Source organism: Eptatretus burgeri, chromosome 1 (assembly GCF_056783735.1).
Source record: "Eptatretus burgeri isolate ZD-2024b chromosome 1, Ebu_testis_v1, whole genome shotgun sequence".
Lineage (NCBI taxonomy): Eukaryota > Metazoa > Chordata > Myxini > Myxiniformes > Myxinidae > Eptatretus > Eptatretus burgeri.
The window spans coordinates 99,486,448-99,508,460 of NC_140961.1; the positions used below are offsets into that span (position 1 = coordinate 99,486,448).

The window sequence follows — 22,013 nt, forward strand, 5'->3', positions numbered from 1 at the left end:
AAATGGGAATACGGATTGACCGACTGACAATGGTAATGCCGTCTGATTGTACAAGTGCATACTGTTTCCGAGTTGGGTTATGGCTATTGTTCCTGTCAATAATAATGCAGTTTCACACATGGGAAAAGCTTGTGAACAACACATTTTTTTTCTGCCAAATATCTTCCGAGAAAGAGTTAAGTCGATGCATTATTCAATACTTTATTTTAAATTGACACGCACACACGCATGCACGCACGCACGCACACACGTCACAAGATTTGTAGCTCAGGATTCATATTGGTAAAAGGTGGCAAACCGAACCATAAAATAATAAATTCTTCATTCCAGACTCATCCTTTATTTAAGCCAAGTTTTAGTAGAGGAGGTTTTCATCAAAAATATATTCTTTTCCTGCTCGGTGTGTCACCTATTACGAATATATACAATAAACCCTCAAATATTGCGGGTTTGAATATCGAGGGTTTCAACGAATTGCGGGCCATCTCTTGTGTTCCAATTTAGTTATCACAGGATTGCATTTCAGCCAATCACGGTTTTTGAGCTGCGGTAACTCATTGTTTGCATCCGCAGGCATGATTGCCTCTCATTGAGCCTTTCGTTGTTTCTCATGCACCGTTTTTAATGCACCTCGCTGCTTTGAAATAAATTTAAAAGGTAAAAGCTTGATGTTTTTGTTTATTTTATACTGCAATAAGTCATTTGCGTGTTTATTTCAATGGTAACATGCTTTATATTTATTATGTGTTTATTTTTAGCTGCTGCCAGTCTTCCTCTCCATTTTTCTCGAAGCCCAAGAACCGAAACCCCATTTTCACATTGGCCCTTGGCATTTTCCAGGAAAGTAACCCCTTGATATTTGAGGTGTGTGTATTGATAATATATAATATATATATATATATATATATATATATGTATATATATATTATCATAATATATTGGGCGTAAGCCTGGAACTTCTAACACACTTTTCTTCGAACATATTCTGTTCATACTTTCCGAAATCTTCAGATTATGTGTTCCATGTATTTACGCAGGTGATAGCGGATTCAAAAAAATCGAATATAGATAGAATTTTCAGAGGACATTTATGACGTCACAATCAGCAGCATTCGGCGGCAAACCGACGGCCGGGTACCAGACGACATGCTTTACTTAACTAAGTCCATGAGTTCAGGACGTTTGTTCAACTCAGCATTTACGACTTTTATCCTGCCATGTTGTTAATCTGTTGATGTCGGTAATAAAGAAACGATGAATATGTCAAATCGTTCGTGTTACTCATCCGGCACTATGTGTCAAGGCCAACAATCTAAAGCAACCGATCTGAAACGCTACCATGGACACCCAGACACGCCACCAATATGAACTGAGCTGTTGAATGTGGCACAAAACATCCAAAGAGACTACCGTAACCGAGTATTGTGATCCGTCCTGTCCCCCATATCCGCCGTAGATGGGTATCTGCTAGTATATATAATTGTTGGAATAAGGAAAAGTGTGGAATGTAACATTGATTCCTTGAGTGTGTAGAGTACCAAGCTGAAAGATGACTTTCTCCTCCAAGCACTTTCGATCAAAATCACTGGAGTACGCCTTAATAACACACACGTGAAAATCATTCTTGGTATGATTAGCAAGGTTAAAGTGTTTTTGCCACCAGCAGACCAACTGTGTTTAAACGTATAGATCTTCAATATTCAGCCACCCTGTCAGCCAAACATCGTTTGGTTTCACCAATGTAAAGTAGGTTGCAACGGTCACATGACAAAGCATATATGACCAGGGCCGTAGCCAGGGCTCAGTATTAAGGGGGGCATATGAACTGGATGGGGGGGGGCACAATTATTATATTTAATATTTTTGATAACCTGGTATACTATTGTATTCATGCAGCATTGACACATCTATACTGAGGTTGCCGTCGCAAACTAACCAAATTGATCTCAGCTAGATTTAATATGTTCCGATGTTTTTGGCCTAAAATTATTTGAATGCAGGAGAGCCGCAACAAACTGGCACATTCACAATGCAGATATTCAATGATTAGACAATTGGCACCAATTCAGGTGCACTTATACAAGGTGCTGTCAAGAATTGGCATTAGAAAAATTAATATACCAGAGATGCAATGACTAAACGGGGGAGGTTGGCACCGGAATCAGTGCATTTTGAAATAAGATACAGTAGGCTATGACCTGCGATCATCACGTTAAACTATCAACAGCAAATACGACCAGCCTGAAGATACCACAAGGTCCACATTTAAAGCAGTCAATTACACAGAGGTAAGGTTATGCACAAAGCACCAAACACAACATTTAACTTAAACATCAGAAGTACAAAGCAGCCGACCACGATGGAGATAATCAACGAGATGTACATACAAGTACAGGCACCTTCAAAGTATACCGCCCCATGCCAAATAAATACATACTGTAACAAATCCTCCAGCACACGACATGGCCGGGGTGCCTTTGGTGCTCTGCGATGCCACATTGCAGCACATGGAGACGGAATTGGGAGGAAGTGGTGTACAACAATTGATTGATTAATTGATTAATTGCATAATTAAAAGAAATACATAATAGAAAAATAATTAATTTCTTAAAGAATTGGCTAATAGCATACCTAAACCACCACCGTTTCATCCGAATGTGTAACTTTTTGAAAATTAAGTAATTCATCGAAAAAGTAAATAATTGATTGATTAATCAATAAATCACAAATACCCTTTATAGCCAAATAACTTGTTCACTGTCATGTCCAAGTACCAGCTTCCTCGCTCAAAAGGTGCCTGAGATATTGCCAGGGTGAGAAATAAAATAAATGTCATTAATAAATGGATAATTAAGCAATTCATAAAGTAATTGATCAAGCAAAAAATAAAAAAAATAATGTTTTGCCAAAGCACATCTTCACTTTTGTCCCCAAATTTCAGCTTCCTTGCTCAAAGGATGGCTGAGATGTCACCCAGACACAAGAAAACAAAGAAGAAGATGACGTCGTGCAGAGCACGATACTTGCAAAATCCAAAAAACAAATTTTACCTCAAAAATAATTGGTGGTTGAATTCAATGACCAAATATGCAACTCCTCTTCAAATTTCAAGTCAATCGGATGAAAATTGACAATTTTAGAAATTCGGTCTATGTTGACCTCAAAAATAATTGGTGGTTGAATTCAGTGACCTGACATGCAAATCCTCTTCAAATTTCAAGTCAATCAGATGAAAATTGAGGATTTTAGAAATACCACTTTAGTTGTTGACCTTGGGCCAATATTGACCTTTTTGTCGATCTTGACCTCAAAAATAATTGGCTAGTTGAATTCATTAACCTCAAATATAAGTCTCCGTCGCCTTCAAATTTTAAGATAATCGGATGAAAAGAGGATTTTAGAAGTCTCACCAAAGTTGTTGAACTTTGGCCTATGATGAACTTTTGTCTTCAAAAATAATAGGCTTCTTGTTTATGACAAACTCCACCATGTGGTGAAGTTTCGTAAAGATAGGTTTAAAATTGTGACCTGTAGGCGATTCACAGACAAGCAAACAAGCCGGTAGGTGGACATGGGTAGTCGACTACCCAATAGAACCTGACGCGATGGGCCTGTTCGATGGGGAATGACCTGAGGATTAAGCAAAAGAAAATTCATGATTCTAGCTTCAAGGGTTAATGCTGCAGATTGTTTTTTCATTAAAATACCCCCACATTTAGAGGTTTTTTGGCCGTTGCTACGCAACGGAGGGGTCCATAGCAACGGTTCTTTCTCACACATAACTAGGACATACAATGAACCTACCATACCAGTTTCATGTATATCTGACTCATAGTCTCTGAGAGAAACGAACTTCATTTTTTTTATTGTTTTCGACCAGGGTTCATTCAAAGTCTATCTTCTCCGACAGTTTTCATGGGATCCGGCTGGAAATTTTTGATATTATGGCTGAATGTACTGCCCATAGTCGCTCGCGGTCCGATTTTTGATTTTCGAAATTTTTTTTTTATGATTTTTAAAAAATTTCAAAGTCCCGTTGCTAGGCAACGGTGGTGTCCATAGCAACGGTTCTCATTTGCACACAACTCGGTCATGGTATGAACCTACCAACAAAGTTTCATCGAAATCGCCATTGTATAAACTGAAATCGCCATTTTAAATTCTGATAAGGGTAGAACAAATCTCAATTTTTTTTTTTCGACTCGATCGACAACCAAACATATCGACGGAAATACTGATAATAATAATAAGGGTAGCACAAATTTCAAAAAATTTTTGTTGAAAAATTTTTTTTTTTACGAGATCGACGACACAATAACAAAATCAACGAACCAATATACAGTACTTCAAAAATCTTCGATTTTGCAAGTAACAAACAAACAAAGAAAGAAAAGGAGTAAACACTGAGTAATCCCTTCTTTTGGTGTCTGTTGATGACGTCATGCATCACCTGGATATGGAATGAGGAACGAGCGGTGTACAATACATTAAATTACATGAACAAATGAACACCACCAATTAACAGAAAGTGTTAAAGAAGATATTACAGGAACAGATATGCTCAGTTTTACTTAAAGCTTCGCAGAGGCCAATGAATGGCTTATGGCCACACATAACAAACCCAGAACAATTGGAGGAATATTTATATCGTATATTTATCTATCTATAATTCCAGCAATCTGTGTGTGTGTGTGTGTCTGTGTGTGTGTGTGTGTGTGTGTGTGTGTGTGTGTGTGTGTGTGTGTGTGTGTGTGTCTGTGCATGTGTTTCTGTGCGTGTGTGTCTGTGTGTGTATCTCTGTGTGTGTGTCTCTGTGTGTGTGTGTCTCTGTGTGTGTGCTCTGTGTGTGTATCTCTGTGTGTGTGCTCTGTGTGTGTGCTCTCTGTGTGTGCTGTGTGTGTGTGCTCTGTGTGTGTGTGTGTGTGTGTCTGTGTCTGTGTGTGTGTCTGTGCATGTGTTTCTGTGCATGTGTGTGTGTGTGTGCGTCTGTGTGTGTGAGTCTGTGTGTGTGTGTCTGCGTGTGTGTCTCTGTGTGTGTGTCTCTGTGTGTGTGTGTCTGTGTGTGTGTGTGTGTGTGTGTGTGTGTGTGTGTGTGTGTGTGTGTGTGTGTGTGACCGCTGTTTCTCGACAACCACTGGTCCGATCTAATTGAAACTTGCCAGCGATAAGAGGCGTGTTCAAAAAGTATCCAACCTTAATTTTTCATGCGTAAACAAATGAAGCTAGGGAAGCGTGGTTTGGTGCACGTATGTAGGTGATCCTAATCCGTATGCGTCAATATTTTCCCGCCTGCAGAAGCTGTCAGTCGCCGACAGACCGGCAATGAGTGAGGAAGTGTAAGTGAGCGCCGTCGGATTTTCGTTTTTGACAAAATGACGGATCACTGTGGTCTCATCGCCAGTGATCACTGTGTTGAAGAAGTTGGGATCGCTGTTCACAGTCTCCAGCATGTCCTGTGCGATCTCCAAACGGAGTTGCTTCTGCTCGATCGTTAGCAGCTTTGGCACCAACTTCGCTGAGATTCTCCTTAAGCCCAAATCCTCAATCACAATGGAATGAACGGATCCAATGCTGACGCCCGCCTCGTCTGCAAGTTCTCTGATCGTGATTCGACGATCCTGCATCAGCAGGGTCCTCACTTGGTCAATGACGATCTCATTTCGGGATGTTGAGGGCCTACCAGGACGTGCTTCACTTTTCACTGTGCGACCATCTTTGAAGCGGTTGTACCACTCTTTTATCTGTGTGGTTCCCATTGCTTCGTTCCCGAAGGCCTGTTTAATCTTGCGGATCGTTTCCACTTGGGAATCGCCAAGCTTTACACAAAATTTGATGCAGTAGCGTTGTTCAAGTTTTTCCGTCATTTTGTCAAAAACGAAAATCCGACGGCGCTCACTTACACTTCCTCACTCATTGGCGGTCTGTCGGCGACTGACAGTTTCTGCAGGCGGGAAAAAATTCATGCATACGGATTAGGATCGCGCACTTACGTGCACCAAACCACGCCTCCCTCGCTTCAGTGCTGGATTAACCATTAGGCAGACAAGGCATGTGCCTTAGGGCCAGCCAAAAATTCTTTTCACATTAAATATTTGTCTTTTTTGTATTAAATATTTTGTTCTTGCATCAGTTCATCTTTTGTCTGGGGTCCATTTCCATGAGGCCGAGATTTCATTTAAAATTTTCAGGCCATTCTCTAAAATTTCAAAATGTGCCTTTGGGCCAGCCGAGGCTTAATCCGGCACTGCCTAACTTCATTTGTTTACGCACGAAAAATTAAGGTTGGATACTTTTTGAACACACCTCGTATTGCTGGAGACCTGAGTATGTGCCTTTTCAAGGTTTGATATTAATCAGACAAGTGCTTCCCAAGTTATGGCCATTTATTTACCAAACCAATGACAAGACACGTTGCTGCGGACATTTATTTACCAAACCAATGGACAAGACACATTGCTGCGTAGGCGTGGCTGCGTAGGTCGGTGCGCGGCCGGCTGAAGATGACGTCACGGGCCGTGCCGGTTACGATGGGGAAAGGGCGCCTTAGTTTCCGTGGTGTAGGAGTGGCAATGGTCAATGGCAGCGAATGTCATGGCATGCAAAGACAGGGAGGTAAACTTGATTTTAATTAACTCTGTGTGTGTAAGTATCACAGCAGTTGTTACTTCAATGCAAGCGATAATTCGTGGAATGCATGTGAACATTCCGTACGGGCACGCACCACTTCCGGATAGTGATGACTTACTGTATTCTAATAATTTCTCGATTTCTTATGCGCATTTATAGATAAACACAATGCCCCAATCCAGTCGTCGTTTACGAGAGCGAAGGAACGGACTGTGTGGTTGTTTGAAAGGTTTTTTTTCTTTTGGTTTGCATGTACGGCCACGCATGCACGGCCACGCACAAACGGGCACGCACGTATGGGCATGCGAGAGCGAAGGAACGGCCTGTGTGGTTGTTGTTTCTGTGTGAAGGAACGGCCTGTGTGGTTGAAAAGTGCCTGTGTGGTTGTTGTTTCTGGCACGTGATTTGAAAGTTTTTTATTTATTAATTTGCACGTACGGACACGCACGTACGGGCACGTACGAGTTTATACAATGTTCATAAAGGCACAATAATGCATATTTTTGTGAAATAATAATAAACACAAGTAGAGGTGCATTTAAATTGCACCGCCCCATGCCATATAAATAAATAAATAACAAATCCTCCAGCGGATGACATTGCCGGGGTGCCTTCGGAGCCCGGTGTTGCTGCTGCACAGCACATGGAGACGGAATTTGGAGGAAGTGGTGCACATCTGCGATGAATGTGTACAAATGATACGTACTCGCCATGCAGCACGTGGAGACGGAATTGGGGAGGAGTGCTGTCTAACAATTACAGAATTAAAATAAATAAATAATCATCAAAAAAATTAATTTCTTCAGTAACTGGGTAATAGCAGTACAAAACCACCACTGTTTCAGCCGAATGTGGAACTTTTTGAAAAATAAGTAATTCATAGAACAATGAAATATTATTAATCGATTAATCAAATAAATAAAAAATACCCTTTAAAGCCAAATCAATTGTTCACCTTCATGTCCAAATATCAGCTTCCTCGCTTAAAAGGTGCTCGAGATATTGCCCAGACGAGAGAGAAAATAAAGAAGGAATTAATACATTCATAATTAAGTAATTAATCAATTTATTGATTCATCAAAAAAATAAAAAATACAGTTTTTGTCAAAGTACATCTTCATATTTGTCCTCAAATTTTAGCTTCCGAGCTTTAAGGATGGATGAGATATCGCCCGGACAAACATGAAAACAAACAAACGGAGTAAAAACCGAGTACTCCCTTCAGAGCGTGGCAATGACGTCATGTATCTCTGGATATGGAATTGGGAAGGAGCGGTGTACAATCGGAGCAATAACCCTGGGTGCTCATCTGCTGGAATAATGATACTGAGGAGGAAGTCAAGGTGGGAGGGAATCAGCAAAATGTAACAATGAACCAATATTATAGCAAATACCGATTTTGGGGGGCAAGCCCCAGGACCAGGAGACCACCCCTGGGCCCCGATTTTTTTTAATGTCGTGAACAAACTTTGGTACATCATGGGTGATGGAGGTAGTGGTCAAGTTTCATCAAAATCGTACGTGTAGTTTCGGAGAAGGAAGCAAATAACATGGTTTCATCTGTAGTCACGGGGATTCGGGAGGGGAGGTCTACAGAAATTCTCCATGTAAATGTGTATTGTGTCATGCTACCCGGTGGTGGTGGCAGAGGGTATTACAAGTCAGCTGTGGAGATAACGTGCATTTTTGCACTGTACATGTCCCCAGAGAGTGGGAAGCCCCAAAGCCAACGTACACTCATCAGGGGAGGAAGGGGAAGGGGGATGGGAGTCTGCAGGGAGGGCAATGGTGGGGTGGGAGGAGGCAAGGGTTGGAGGAGGGAGGGCAAGGGGTGGGGTGGGAGTCTGGAGGGAGACGAAGGGGCAGGAGGAGGGAGGGGAAGGGGCAGGAGGAGGGAGGGGAAGGGGCAGGAGGAGGGAGGGGAAGGGGCAGGAGGAGGGAGGAGAAGGGGCAGGAGGAGGGAGGAGAAGGGGCAGGAGGAAGGAGCCGCCGTTGCCGGGCATCCCTGCTGGTATGCTATAATAATTGACATTAAAATCTCAATATGCTAAGAAAAGGATCAATGTGGCCATCATACCAGCACAAACTGTTACTCTGTGAAATAAAACTTGGAATAGTATTTACATAGTATTCTCATGAATGCAAGAAAAGTGATGGGATCCATCATCAGAGCTGAAGTTTTCCTTCCTGTTTTGAAACGGCCTGATCTCCGACCATCAGTTCGGATTCCATCCGAGTCACCCCACTCTGGACATGGTGCAATGCATCTCTCAGCAATGGTGGAGGCCCAATATATCAAACTAAAGGTCAGGACCATCTCCCTGGACATATGTCAGGCATTTGACAGTCTGACATCCTGCATTGCTTGCCAAGTTCCCTGCCTGACAGCCTGAGTCAGACAATGCTGCATTGCTGGGTTTTTGACAGTCAACGTGTTGCTATTAATAGAACCATCTCTCCTAGTGGAATCCAGAGTGCCCCAAGGCAGTGTCATGGGCCCAGTCTTCTTCCTAATCTACATTAAAAAAAAACCTATCCACGACACTTTGTAAAACCCTCTCTTCCTTTTTTTTTTCACACAATTCCACATTGCATCATATATGCAGCTTCCTATCCCAGTGACAGACAGACAGCAGTTGCATCACTCTCTGCTAACTTTGAATTGATTAGATGCTAGTTTGCCAAATGGAAAATGTCTTTCAATCCTGGCAAATGTGAGTATCAAACTGTCACTCTGGAAGGATGATCAAATGAAACCACCCATCCATCTCGATGCTTTCACTGTGGTTTTCTCAGATGGATAGTGAGCAGGAGTGTTGGTCCCTTTCCCCACTTTTTGTTTATCCCGAGCATCACTTGGTTGTCACCTCCTTAAATCGCATGCCACAGCAACTATTATCTAATGAGTCAGGGTGTGTGTGTGTGTGTGTGTGTGTGTGTGTGTGTGTGTGTGTGTGTGTGTGTGTGTTAATTTACAAAGGTTGATTCCTAAGTTCATGGATGAATTTGCACATATGCTGTTTTATTATATGCAGATGTGCATGTTGTTGTTATCAAGTACATGACTGCCAGGTTCATTAATTGCCAAAGGCTGGAACATTACAATCACAGTGTAAACAGATTCACTGAGGACAAAAATGGTCACATCCACTGGGAGATATAGGAACCATAAAAATAGACAAATGTCGAGTCTGGCCAGGGATGTGACCCTCCCCACCAGTTTTGGAGACTTTGCCGGCTCAGGAGACAAGGGCAGTAACAGTGAGATAAATCATGAAGGAGCAAAAATAACGAGAATATAAATTCTGCAAAATGTATTTGTGAAATAAATGAATAATCCCCACCGAGTATCGTTTTGAACTGTGCAGAGCGATGACTATGCTCAATGCGACATAAAAAGAGAAAGTTTCCTTTTGTGACGACATGATGGATGGAGTGAGCAAGCATTATATCATTGACTGCTCATTGCTTTGAATGACCAGTTGTCTATTTTTGAAGCGTTTTAATTCACAAAATTAATGGTTACTTCAGGTAACATGATACATTTCTGAGATCTGAGAGCAGTGAGTCGTGCCAAATGGTCATGGGTGAGGTGGGTGTAGCAATTGTTAAGTGTAACCTTACCTGTATTATCGAAAACTGATCCGTTCACCCTGTACTGAATTGTTGTTACCTGTATCATCGAAACCGAACTGTTCGCCTGTATTATCATACCGGTATCATCAAAATCGAGCTGTTAGCCCTGCATTGTTGTAAATGTATATCGTCCAAACTGAGCGACAAGACCGAGTTAACCCGAACCCCGCCAACTCAGTATTTTTTGTCCCACCCTCCCCCTTAACCTACCCCCCCTACCCTTCACTCAGTGTGCTCATAAATCCCCTTTCCCTCCCATCCATATGCTCGTATCTCCTCACCTCCTCTTCTCTCCCCCCGCTCCAACTCTCAATTATACCGCTCCAACTCTCAATTATACCGTTCTTCTCTTTTCCAACCCTTCCCTTATTTGCTCCATCAATTTTCATTCTCTTAATTTATTTTTTACATTTGATATGTAGATGGCTGTGCACCAAATTGTTAAAAAAAAAAAACATGAAAGAGTTGTAACTTCTTTGAATTTTCTGAAATGACAAGATTGTTTGCACTATATTAAGCACAACTCGGCGTTTAAAGACGTTTAACCATCATGACCATCTCAAATTTTGAAAAATACTTTGAGAGATCATTTGCCTTTTTCGCATGCATTTTCATCACAGAAGCATTGAACACCCAAGGCAGGTTTTACTGTAATAATATGTTGATTAAATTGCCATACACTGTGCAATTTAATTATAGTTTGGAAATAACTTGAAGGTTTGCAAGCAAAGGCTCCTCGATTATGTTTGACAGTGATATTTGGAAACAGCCAGCTCTTTTAGCCCAGATGTGTATTAAATTTCCAGCTCAGTAGCTGCTTGCGGTGTGCAACGATTTGAACTCAATTATTATCCATCATTGTGCTGTTGAAACTTTCCATTTTTAACCGAAAGAGCCGGTTGCCTTCAACACCCACAAAGTAAAACATAGCACTGAGCGACCGACGAGTTTGAGGAAGTATCACCGCACGGGCAAGGTTGGTTCTGCTTTTTTTCTGTCCAAATAGTTATGTGTCCATCATTGTACCCATTGAAGTATTAGACAAATGTTCAAAAAAAATTTTTTTTGAAAGTTTCTCAAATGGAAAAAATCTGGAACTCGTATAAAGCGTGCCTCGGGGAGTGGGAGTATCAAAAAGCAGAAAATGCCTCATTTTGTCAGACTTCCTAAAGTGAGTTTTTGAGACCTTTATCACAGCAGTAACTTTGGAAGTAATTGCTGCCCACTGCCACAGCAGCAAGTCTGCACAAGCAGCTTAATACAAGCAGTTCAAATTTGTTTTCCTAATTTGGAGTAGTGCTGTTATATGCACATGAATTGGAATTTTTTTTACATCTGCAGTATTCCATAGTACATACCATCACACCTTTAAGGATATTGCCTTTGCCGCCAAAGGTGGCCAGATGTGATGTTTAACTATGAGCAGGATATCTCAAAATGTAAAATGGACGGATTTGGACGAAACTTGGTGGACACGTTGGGAGTGTGACAAAGAACAATTGATTTGATGTTAGTGAATATCTGAGTCCGGATCTGGATACAAGAATTAAAAAAATATTTTTTTAAAAGTGATTCACGGTTGAAAGAAAGGGCCAAAACAATATAGAGCATGATATTTCAAAAAGTTTAGGATGGGTTTTGACAAACATGGTGGATGAGTTGGGCAGGTGACAAGAACAAGCCAATTAGATTTTGGTTTAGGTCTGGATGCAGATCCAGTCTATCCGTGGGATATAAAACGTAAACTTCTCAGCCTTGGGGAGGTGCACGGTTTACCGAGTGCCGTTCTAGTATTACCGTTGCAAATGCCAATTAATTTACTCTTGCTATGAAAAAAAATAGAGCGCTGATAAACCCTCTGGGATGACATCCCTTAAAGGGCATGGTAAGGGAGGGGGATATTTCTCCTTGGTTGCCTCACTGACTGCGGAGGGAAAAGTGACATTACAATGTGGATCACTGCGACACAGAGTGCACCGGAATGTTACGTCACTTTCCACAAGGTCACCGGCTGTCTGTCTGATGTTCGAAAAAAAAAAAAAAAAGAAGAAAAGGTCAAGTCTATTGTTATATAATACACGTCTGCATTCGTGTGCTTGATTTGTGTGACAGGTCTTCCATATGAGCCTTAGATCCTGTCATGGGGGAAAAAACACAAAAGGAAATAAAGAAAAAAAACAAAACCAGAGAGTTCAATGAACACGACACCCCATGCAGTGTTGAAGTATATACTGTACTTCAATTAAATTAAAATCATGATTTTAAAGATTGTTATGAAAAAAATCCCGAAGTTTAGCGCGAGTGAAGCAGTCTCATACATCACCCCTATACACTGTAACAAGACGACGTTAAGTCACAGTTCAGAAGATGGAGGCTTTATTGATCACCATAGAATGCACCACCAATCGGCGAAACAAATACATAGCCACTTCTTCACCCCGGTACTGTACCCTCTCACATGGCACGTCGTCTCATGCTATACACCAATAAATGAGGCGCCGCGAGGAGGAGTGATGTAAGGGCCACATCGGCCATTTTGGAGTTAATGCCCTATAGCACTATTTTAACCCTTCCCCTATCATCCGAGCCTATCATCATCATATCATTAAAAAATGTCGCTTACATCACTCCTCCTCACGGGGCCTCATATAGCGTAGTTTTTGGACTATTATGAAAGCGATTTGTGTTCTCCAGTGTTCAAGTACAGAATTTGATTTAAATATAGGTTAAAAAAGGTTTAAAAGCATATGAATAAATTAATTCTGGGTTTTACCATCATTTTACCCAATGCCTATAATATCACTCTATTTAACATGTTACATTACTTCTTTGTTCCTGTTGTTTGTCCTTTATAAAGTTCTTAAAAATAGGAAGTTTTCCCATTTGGAATGATTTTAAATTTTGTTTGACTGCCAGGCACGCAGCCAGAGTAAAAAATATCTCATTCCTCTCTGTGCATGCGCGGTTGGGACTAATTCAAAGCCAAAATACGGTAAAATGGCCAACTTGTTTCCCCACTCATGTTCCAATTTGTGTTCAAAATATAACATTCAATTTAAATAAGTTGTTCCTCGATCAACAACTGACGATCATAAACTGAGAAGATGGACAGATGACGGACGGACGGAGGGACATGAACCGATTGCTAAACACAGTGTGACCACTCCTCATTTTCATCAATGCCAAGGTGAGCCAATGAAAAAAGCCAAGAATTCACAAGGTTTCGGAAAAGCGATGATAATAGAAAACCTATACGCCAAGAAAACCTATTAGTGGGGCAGCATAGCTAACCTAATGTGCATTTCGTGATAAAAGCACCAAATTTGGCACACTTGTAGAAAGACATATTATGAAGCGATTTGGATATTTGGCCACCACAGATTTAGCCTCTGAGGGCTGTGGCAGCCATTTTACAAAATGGCGGCAAGGTGACATTAAAATGGCTACCAGAGGAATTAGAATGGCCAGGGTTTCTACATTTTTGGAACGATTTCATCGTTTATGGGGTCTATGGATGTGCCTCACCGAGTACTACAAACGTATGGGAGCAGATTTTCGAAATTCGAAATTGTGAAGGGGGTGGGGGGGTGGGGGTGGGGGGGAAAACGTTTTTTTGGGAAATAATTAAAATTTTGTATAATATGCTCGTATAGTCGTAACATGGACTCTAATATATTTATTTGTCATTGCAGGTTGGTGATGGTGGTCATCGCTTAATAGCAGCCATGTCCAAGAGCTTGAAGTTGGTCGACCCAGAGCAACCTGTCTCAACGTCGTCACATCCACCAACAACGAACTGGAACCTGTGTATCATCTGTCAAGATGACACGAAAGAGACACTGACTCGTCCCTCACAATCCAAGCGAACAGATGTCGGGAGCGGCTACAGTTCCCTGGCCGAAAATCTGATTAGATTCAATAAACTAAAGGAGCTTCCACGTACGCTTCAGTTACGCCGGCTTGACGAAGGTCACGGAATTGAAGCAGCTATGGTTGCGAACAGTGCTGGTTATCACGAAACCTGTCGACTGAAATATAACAGGACAAAAGTACAGAGAGCCGAAAAGCGAATGCGTGTGACTGCTGATGATAGCCATAATACTGACAAGCATAACCCGCGCTCTGCGCGACATGTTGGGGTGGGTGTGTTTGAGAAAGGAACTGATGCAGAGTATCAGTAGTAATTTTACTTTAATGCAGTAAGTGGAATACGATTTCACTGTTTCAGAACCATTTTATTTACTTTTTTTGTACCATGCATCTCATATGGTCTTTGAGATAATGTAAGCCGAATATCACGTTACTCGAGCGCAGAACAAAGTCGAAGATAGCGCGACACGAAACCACAAACTCGGAAATAATATATAAGATGCATGCAAGCACACCAGGTCCCTCTCATCGAGCACAGATAAGTCATGGCCCCCCTCCTGTTTATTCTGTGAACAACCTGCAGGCTCAGAACGGCTTCATGAGGCAGCGACCTTCACAATTGACAGGCACGTGAGGGACTGTGCGACCCTCCTTGAAGACAGTGCCCTACTTGGCAAACTCAGTGCTGGGGACATGGTGGCCCTGGAAGCTAAGTATCATGCCAAATGCTTGTCAGGGTTATATAATCGTGCCAGAGCGGCCCAATCTTCTGAAGCGCCAGGAGAAACTGAACCAGAGAAAGAGCTGTCAAGAGTAGCTTTTGCTGAACTTGTGCTCTTTATTGAAGAGACCAGACAGATTGAGGAGACGAACTGGCTCAACTATACCAGTCAAAAATTGAACAGCTGGGCGTCAGGAGCAACACAAGGGTACATTCCACACGTCTCAAGCAGAGACTCCTTGCCCAGTTCCCTGACATGCAATCACACAGCAAGGGAAGAGACATCCTGTTGGCATTTTGAGAAGATGTTGGCGATGCTATTGCTAAAGCTTGTGAAATGGACAGCGACAATGATGCAATCCATCTTGCACGTGCTGAAAAAGTCGTGCGCTGCCACATGTTTGGAGAAGCCAAGCCTTTCATTGGGTTCCCTGAAGGATGCCAGAAAGAGTCTGTGCCACAAATGCTGCTTGGCCTGGTCAGCATGGTCTTAGAGCGACCCAGCATCAAGGACCAGATGATAGACACAAGCAATGCAGCAGTTACCATTGCTCAAATTGTGAACTTCAACAGCGTAAAACACAAGCGTATGCAAAGCACCTCACCATCCTCCACTGTACGGCATAGCCCTGCGCAAGAAACGCCTCTTCCAATATATGTGGGGATGATGTTACACGCTCACACGTGCAAGAAAGAACTGGTGGATAGGCTGGCACATGTTGGCATGAGCATCTCATATGATCGTGTCCTCCACCTCACAGCGCAGATGGGGAACTGTGTCTGCGAGCAGTTTCACTTGGAACAAGTTGTCTGCCCGCCCAAGATGCGTGGAAAAGTTTTTACTACTGCTGCAGTAGACAATATAGATCACAATCCGAGTTCAACAACAGCGAAGTCCTCCTTCCATGGCACAGCTATCTCACTGATCCAACATCCCAGTTTCATGGGAGAAGGTGTGGATCGAACCATAGTCGTAACAGGAGGATCTGGGGATGCAAGCACGTTCATCCGCCAGCTGCCACAGTGCTACACTGACGTGCCTCCTGTAACCAGCAGTGTCAAGAATGTGCCTGTCCCTGCTGCTAGGGTGACATCACTTGACAGAGAGGCTAAAAAGCATACTGAGGAAGAATATCTCTGGCTACACAATGCAAGGCAGGTAATAGACGGAAATGATGAGGGAGGCGAGAACATATCTTGGATCTGGGCAGTGGGCAGTCTGGAATGTGTTGCTGGAGTTGACCGAAGCACTGTTGAAGTTGTCATCTGCACCAAGTGACATACCAGAAGAGGTCATGCACACCATTGAGAGATTTGTAATCCTCCTGTATGACAGAACAAGTCCATGCACAGACATTGACAAGGCACGCAAGAAACTTTTCACAAGGAAGAACAATGTGGAGTTGATTCCTCCAACCAAGGCAGCTCTGGAAGAGCACGTTAAGAGGGCAGCCTACCAGGGAGGTCATTTATGGGGCCAGGTGTTGCTCCCTGCACCAGAGCTGCCGCCAGCAACCAGCTGGGGGTGGACCAAAAGTGAGGAGGGGCTGCATGAGCCCCACTGGACAAGATTACCACAAGCAGCCCAAACTTGCCGTGAACTGCTGTCATGTAAATGTAAGAAGGGTTGTGTGAATCGTTGCAAGTGCAAAAAGGCTGCACTTGAATGTACTGCTCTGTGCCAGTGTGAGGGGGAGTGCACCCAGAACTAGACATTTCTACTTTTAATTTTGAGTTTTTCATCATATCACTGTAACATCATGTGTCATTGAAATGTATTATGTGGAATTTTGTATTTCTTGAGTAAATTATTTTGTATTTCTTTTGTAAATACACCATGCATTTAACTTTTAATAATTTAATAGAAGCTTCGGGGTGGGTGAATGTTTGGTCATTTTTAGATCATATTTTAGTCAGTTGTTGATGATATATTTCCAGGAATGTTTATTCTTACACGCTTTTTCATTGTCATTTATTTTACGCTTGTTATGTAATTATGTCACCTGCAGGGCTATAGGTTGGACTATAGGTTAGGGTTAGGTTAGGTTAGCTAGTTTAGTCCAACCGATAGTTGGGGGAGTAGCGCCCCCCTGGGCAGCTTAGCTATAGTTAGGCCTTCCTGCTGCCATGTGGGGGGCCAACCAGTTTGGTGACCCTTTACGTGGTGGCACGGACTTTCTTAAAAAAAACCCATAAATGTAGTAGGGCCCAGAGAGATTTTTCTATTTTTCTCCCCTCTACCCCCCCCTTAAAAAAAACGCGAAAATCGTTAACTGCTACTTTGTAGAGCCTCATTAGTGGCATATATAGGCACAGTGATAGTTGTCACTGAAGTATAAACGTAGAAGCCACAGTGATTTGAAAAATTTCCCCAAAAAAGGGTTTTCCCCCCTTCAAAATTTCGAATTTCGACGATCTGCTCCCATACGTTTGTAGTACTCGGTGAGGCGCATCCATAGACCCCATAAACGATGAAATCGTTCCACAACTGTGGAAGCCCTAGCCATTTTAATTCCTCTGGTAGCCATTTTAATGTCACCTTGCCGCCATTTTGTAAAATGGCTGCCACGGCCCTCAGAGGCTAAATCTGTGGTGGCCAAATATCCAAATCACTTCATAATATGTCTTTCTACAAGTGTGCCAAATTTGGTGCTTTTATCACTTAGTGCAAAATTCTTTTGAATATTTGAGCTGTGCGGCACCACTATATAGAAAACCAAGACGCCAAGGTGAACAACGAATAGCCAAGATCTTGTGAAAAAAGCCAAGGAGTTGTCACACTGGCTAAACGCTGCTTTTCACGTCACATGCATGTGGTAAAAAGCTGTTCATGTGAAAAATGCAAGTTCAAACTGTGTCAAGTGAAAAAGCATCATACCTTTGTGCCTGGAGAGGTACCGGCCAAGGATTACGAGGAGACAAAGGCTGGCGAACACGACAACCGCCACGATTCCGCCGACAAGTGCGTAGTCTCCACGTGATGTCAGTGGAACAATGTCTGGAGTGCATACATCGCGATGTTACAAAATGGCCGTTTACCGAATTGATCATGCAATATACGAGTACATACCCCTGTATTTGACGTAGCCACCATCTGGTGACATGCAAAAGCAGTTGTAAACAAGTTATTGTTGCAGCATCCAAATTAATATTCAAAGAGTCTAGAGCAGATTTTAATTAACTTTTAGTCCACATTTTTGAGTCACTGTTACGAGACTGTGGAGGGCCATTGCCGATTAATATTTTTCAAAGGGCTAGATAGATGGATAGGGCTGCGCAACAACCATCACCACGGTAGACTTTTCATAACTGTGGGTTTGACTTGCATATTGAATAAACTTGTACGTTCATTTTATGGATAATGTAAGAAGTATAGTAAAACATCATATGAAATTCAACTTGACAACGTCCCTCATGGGAAGCCATTTTATTTATATACATAATAATGGGTGTTGTGATATTTGCATCATGCTGGATTTGAAATTCATGTTTTGGGCCATAAATAAAACTCAGTGGCGAAAATGGTAATACTTTGGATTGACATTGAATCATTCATTTGTTACCCCTGTCTTATAGCAGGTGTAACTTTTGAGAGTTAATTTAAAAAGAATCACAGTTGTATCCTGCACAGGAAGTTTTGAGAGGCGATGTGTTGTCAGGATGATATTAAAACCAAAACAAAAAAATACAAGTATTAAAATATGACGAGTGAGCTCGTCTGACATTTAAACTTGTATTAGTGAGTTTGATGAGAAGGATTTGTGTGGCTTGACCTGTTTGGCACTCCCCTCTGAGCATTAGGTTGAAGTCTCAAATCCAGTATCGATTTGTCCATTGTTTTGAAATGCCCTTGCAATTACTGTGAAAGTAAACTCACATCTCCTGATATCCTTGTCTTCCATATCATTACAGGCATTTGCTCCCACATCAGCTTTGTTTAATGTCTATCGATGTTTGTAATTGTGCCATAAAATAACATAATGCCCTATGATAGTCAATATGTAAGCACGAAGGACACACTGTATAGTGTACTGGTGACAACTTTTCAGTGAGTACATTTGTATAAAACTCAGGTATCAGACACTCCATCCATCGGGACCATACTCTGTACAGAGCATCGGTGCTACCGGCGCAGTCTCCTGGGCTATTGGGCACAATCCTGGGCGGGTCACTACTCTGACGCAGGATACTCGAATGGATCAATCATCCCAGCAAGCTGGTACTCAATTTGCCGACCTCGGAAGGATGACAGGCTGAGTCAACCCCACCTGGTATTAATTCAATGGTTATTTGGGATTTGAACTCAGGACCCAATGATCCCAAGCCTGCTGCCTTAACCATTAAGCCAACAATCAGATGCTCCAGTTAATTATATTACTCTCGTCAGAGGAGAGGGTATTGCATTTGGGTCCGTTTGTCTGTCTGTCTGTTTTCGGCTTGTTTGTTTGTCCGCACAGAACGTGAGGATGTTTTTTTGTTTTTTGTGTAACCGCTTGTCAGATTGACACAATTTTCACCAGAGGAGCAACTGCTCAAGTAGAATGTTATAATGACAAGTATGATGTCATAGGTCATGTGGTGTGGCAGCCATGTTGGAAAAAAGAAAAAGTTTGGACCTCTACATCTCCGAAACTGCACCATGGGAAAAATTGAAACTTAGCACATGGCAAGTACTCCACATGAGGAATAAGTATGCTTTCTTATGATGTTATGACGTCATAATTTCATATGTAGAGCACTACATCCGATCATTATGAAAAGTTTTTGAGGTTCATCTTTTTCAGGATAAATTGGTCGACAGAAAGATTTGATGATGTCACCAGTCACGTGGTTTGGCAGCCATTAAAAAAAAAAATAAAAAAAACCTTCAAAAATATTCTCTGAAACAGCTGAACAGATCGAGCTGAAACTTTACAGCTATGACGGCCTCTCCATGAGGAACAAAATGTTCCCACCTATGACGTTATCGGTCACATGGTTTGGCAGCCATATTGGATTTATTCTAAATCCTTATAAAAAAAAACAATATTCTCCCGAACGGCTGGACAGATTGAGGGGAACTTCACACTCGTTGCCCAAGCTTTGGGGATAGCAGGATTTTCACGACCAATTCGTGAAATTGGTCACATGGTGTGGCAGCCATATTGGAGTGAACAAAAATCTTTTTAAAAAATCCTCTCTTGAACCACTTCATCGATCAGCGTGAAACCTCATTTATGATCTAGTAGTGATGGGGAATATACGTTTTAAATTTCAACCTGATCGGATGCACGGTCTGGCAAATAGAATGATTTGATGTTTTGAATCTGGATTTTTAATACATTTTTATTATTTTTTTAGTTTTAGTGAGGTTCACTTGCTTTGTCCATTTCAGCACATATGAAAGATCATATGTGCTTAATGGGTTTGATGGGTTTGAGGGTAGAGAAGTATCAGCTGAAACCCAAATCCTATCCATGTTCCTCCTGATGACTCCATCTTTGCTTTTCCTTGTTCGGGTTCCTGCTGATTACTCCAATGCAAGACTGTACAGACGGTATTGCGTCTTCCATTTGATTTGAATTTATTTTAATCCCATTCTGAACTCAATTGAATAATAATAAACGCCATTGGTCAGGGTCAGGTGTCCGATCAAAGTGAAGTTGCATCAAAGCGGGACGTCTTGGTACCCGGTCATCACTGCCAGCAGTTATAAAGTGGCAGTTCTAGTTATGTCTATTAAGAATTACGTAACACACCAGTACACAACCACCACACAAAATACATTACACCAAACTACTCAAACACGTCACAAAACAAGTCCTGGCAAGGGTCTGCAATCTCTCATTGATATTTTTCTTGTTTAGTTTTGTTTTCATCAATGAAAACTCTGTCGACTGGAACATACCATGCACAGCATTCCAGATTACTTGTCGAGGTATTTATTAGAATATTGATTGAAATGTTATGTACAGCTCTTTAACAACAGAGGAGAGTTCATTTAAAGAGTAGTTAATACGTGGAATGGTCTCGATGTCTCAAAAAGTTGTGGACGGATTCGGACGAAGCTTGGTGGACAGGTTGGGCGTGTCGCAAGGACGAATTGATTCGATTTTTGTGAAGACCCGAATCCGGATCTGCAAACGATAATTATTTAATTGTTAAAGTGATTCTTCACCATTGAGAGAAGGGGCCAAAAAATGATATAGGACCGTATAGCATGATATTTCAAAAATGTATTGGGACCGATATGTTCTCATGGATCAGGCGTTACAGGGTCGAGGTATGTGCTCTACTGAGTGCCCTTCTAGTTTACCTTGCAACCTCCTTCATACCGAAAGATATTTAAAAAAAGAACCCTGGCGATGTTCCATGCTGTGTCTGCCCCACTGTTCTCCTCCTCACTCTAATGCCCTCCCCTGCCCCCGAACTCGGCCTCCAGTGACATTAACTTGGTGGATAAAGCACAGGCATGATGTCCTCCTACGTCCAGGTTCCGTTGTATTTCCTTGTTTAACGTTTATCTTTTTATTTGAACAATCTCCCTCACTCTGCTTGCTCATTTGTACCACCGTGCGTCATCGTTCCCAAACCTGTAAGGATTTCATTTTTTTTTTTTGCAGTTTTGCAGTGAGCCTCGCCCTCGTTCCTCAAGCAGCAGGAGAGGCTGTTGTAATTGATCTGTGTGTCAGTGAGTGAGTGTGTCTGTCAGTCTGCACGCAGATCTACTTTAACATTAACCAAGCTGTTAGGGTTAGGGTTAGGGTTAGGGTTAATGGTCTCGGTGGTTAATGGTCGCAAAATTAATGATAGACTATCATATATCAGATAGAGATAGAGATAGAGCATTAATGATAGATTCTATCAGAGAGAGCATCCACTCTGAGTCTGGGAGGTCAGTGGTTCAAACCCCGGCTGAGTCATACCAACGACGACAAAAATGGTACGTGCTGCTTCCTTGCTTGATGCTCAGCATTTGAAAAAAAGGATAGAGCATGGACAAACAACCATAGGTTGGCAACCACTGCACAGGCTTTGATGGGCTCCTCCTGCATTTAAGATCCTTGTAAGGGAACTCCTATTTAATATAGATCCTATATTCTCAAATATATGGGAATCTATATATTCAGGGAGTATATTGTTCAATACTCCTTCTCGTTCTGTGAATTTGTTGTTTCAC

The 22,013-nt window shown here is 41.9% G+C and overlaps 1 protein-coding gene across 1 annotated transcript in view; it reads right to left on the reverse strand.

Moving 5' to 3' along the window:
- Positions 1–22,013, reverse strand: part of LOC147035048 (cell adhesion molecule 3-like) — a gene marked incomplete at its 5' end in the record, with an annotated part of 407,062 nt that overhangs the window by 17,186 nt on the left and 367,863 nt on the right. The window contains one exon of the mRNA XM_085893108.1: positions 17,733–17,852. Coding sequence (XP_085749234.1) covers positions 17,733–17,852 — 120 coding nt within the window. The remainder of the gene's footprint in view (positions 1–17,732; positions 17,853–22,013) is intronic.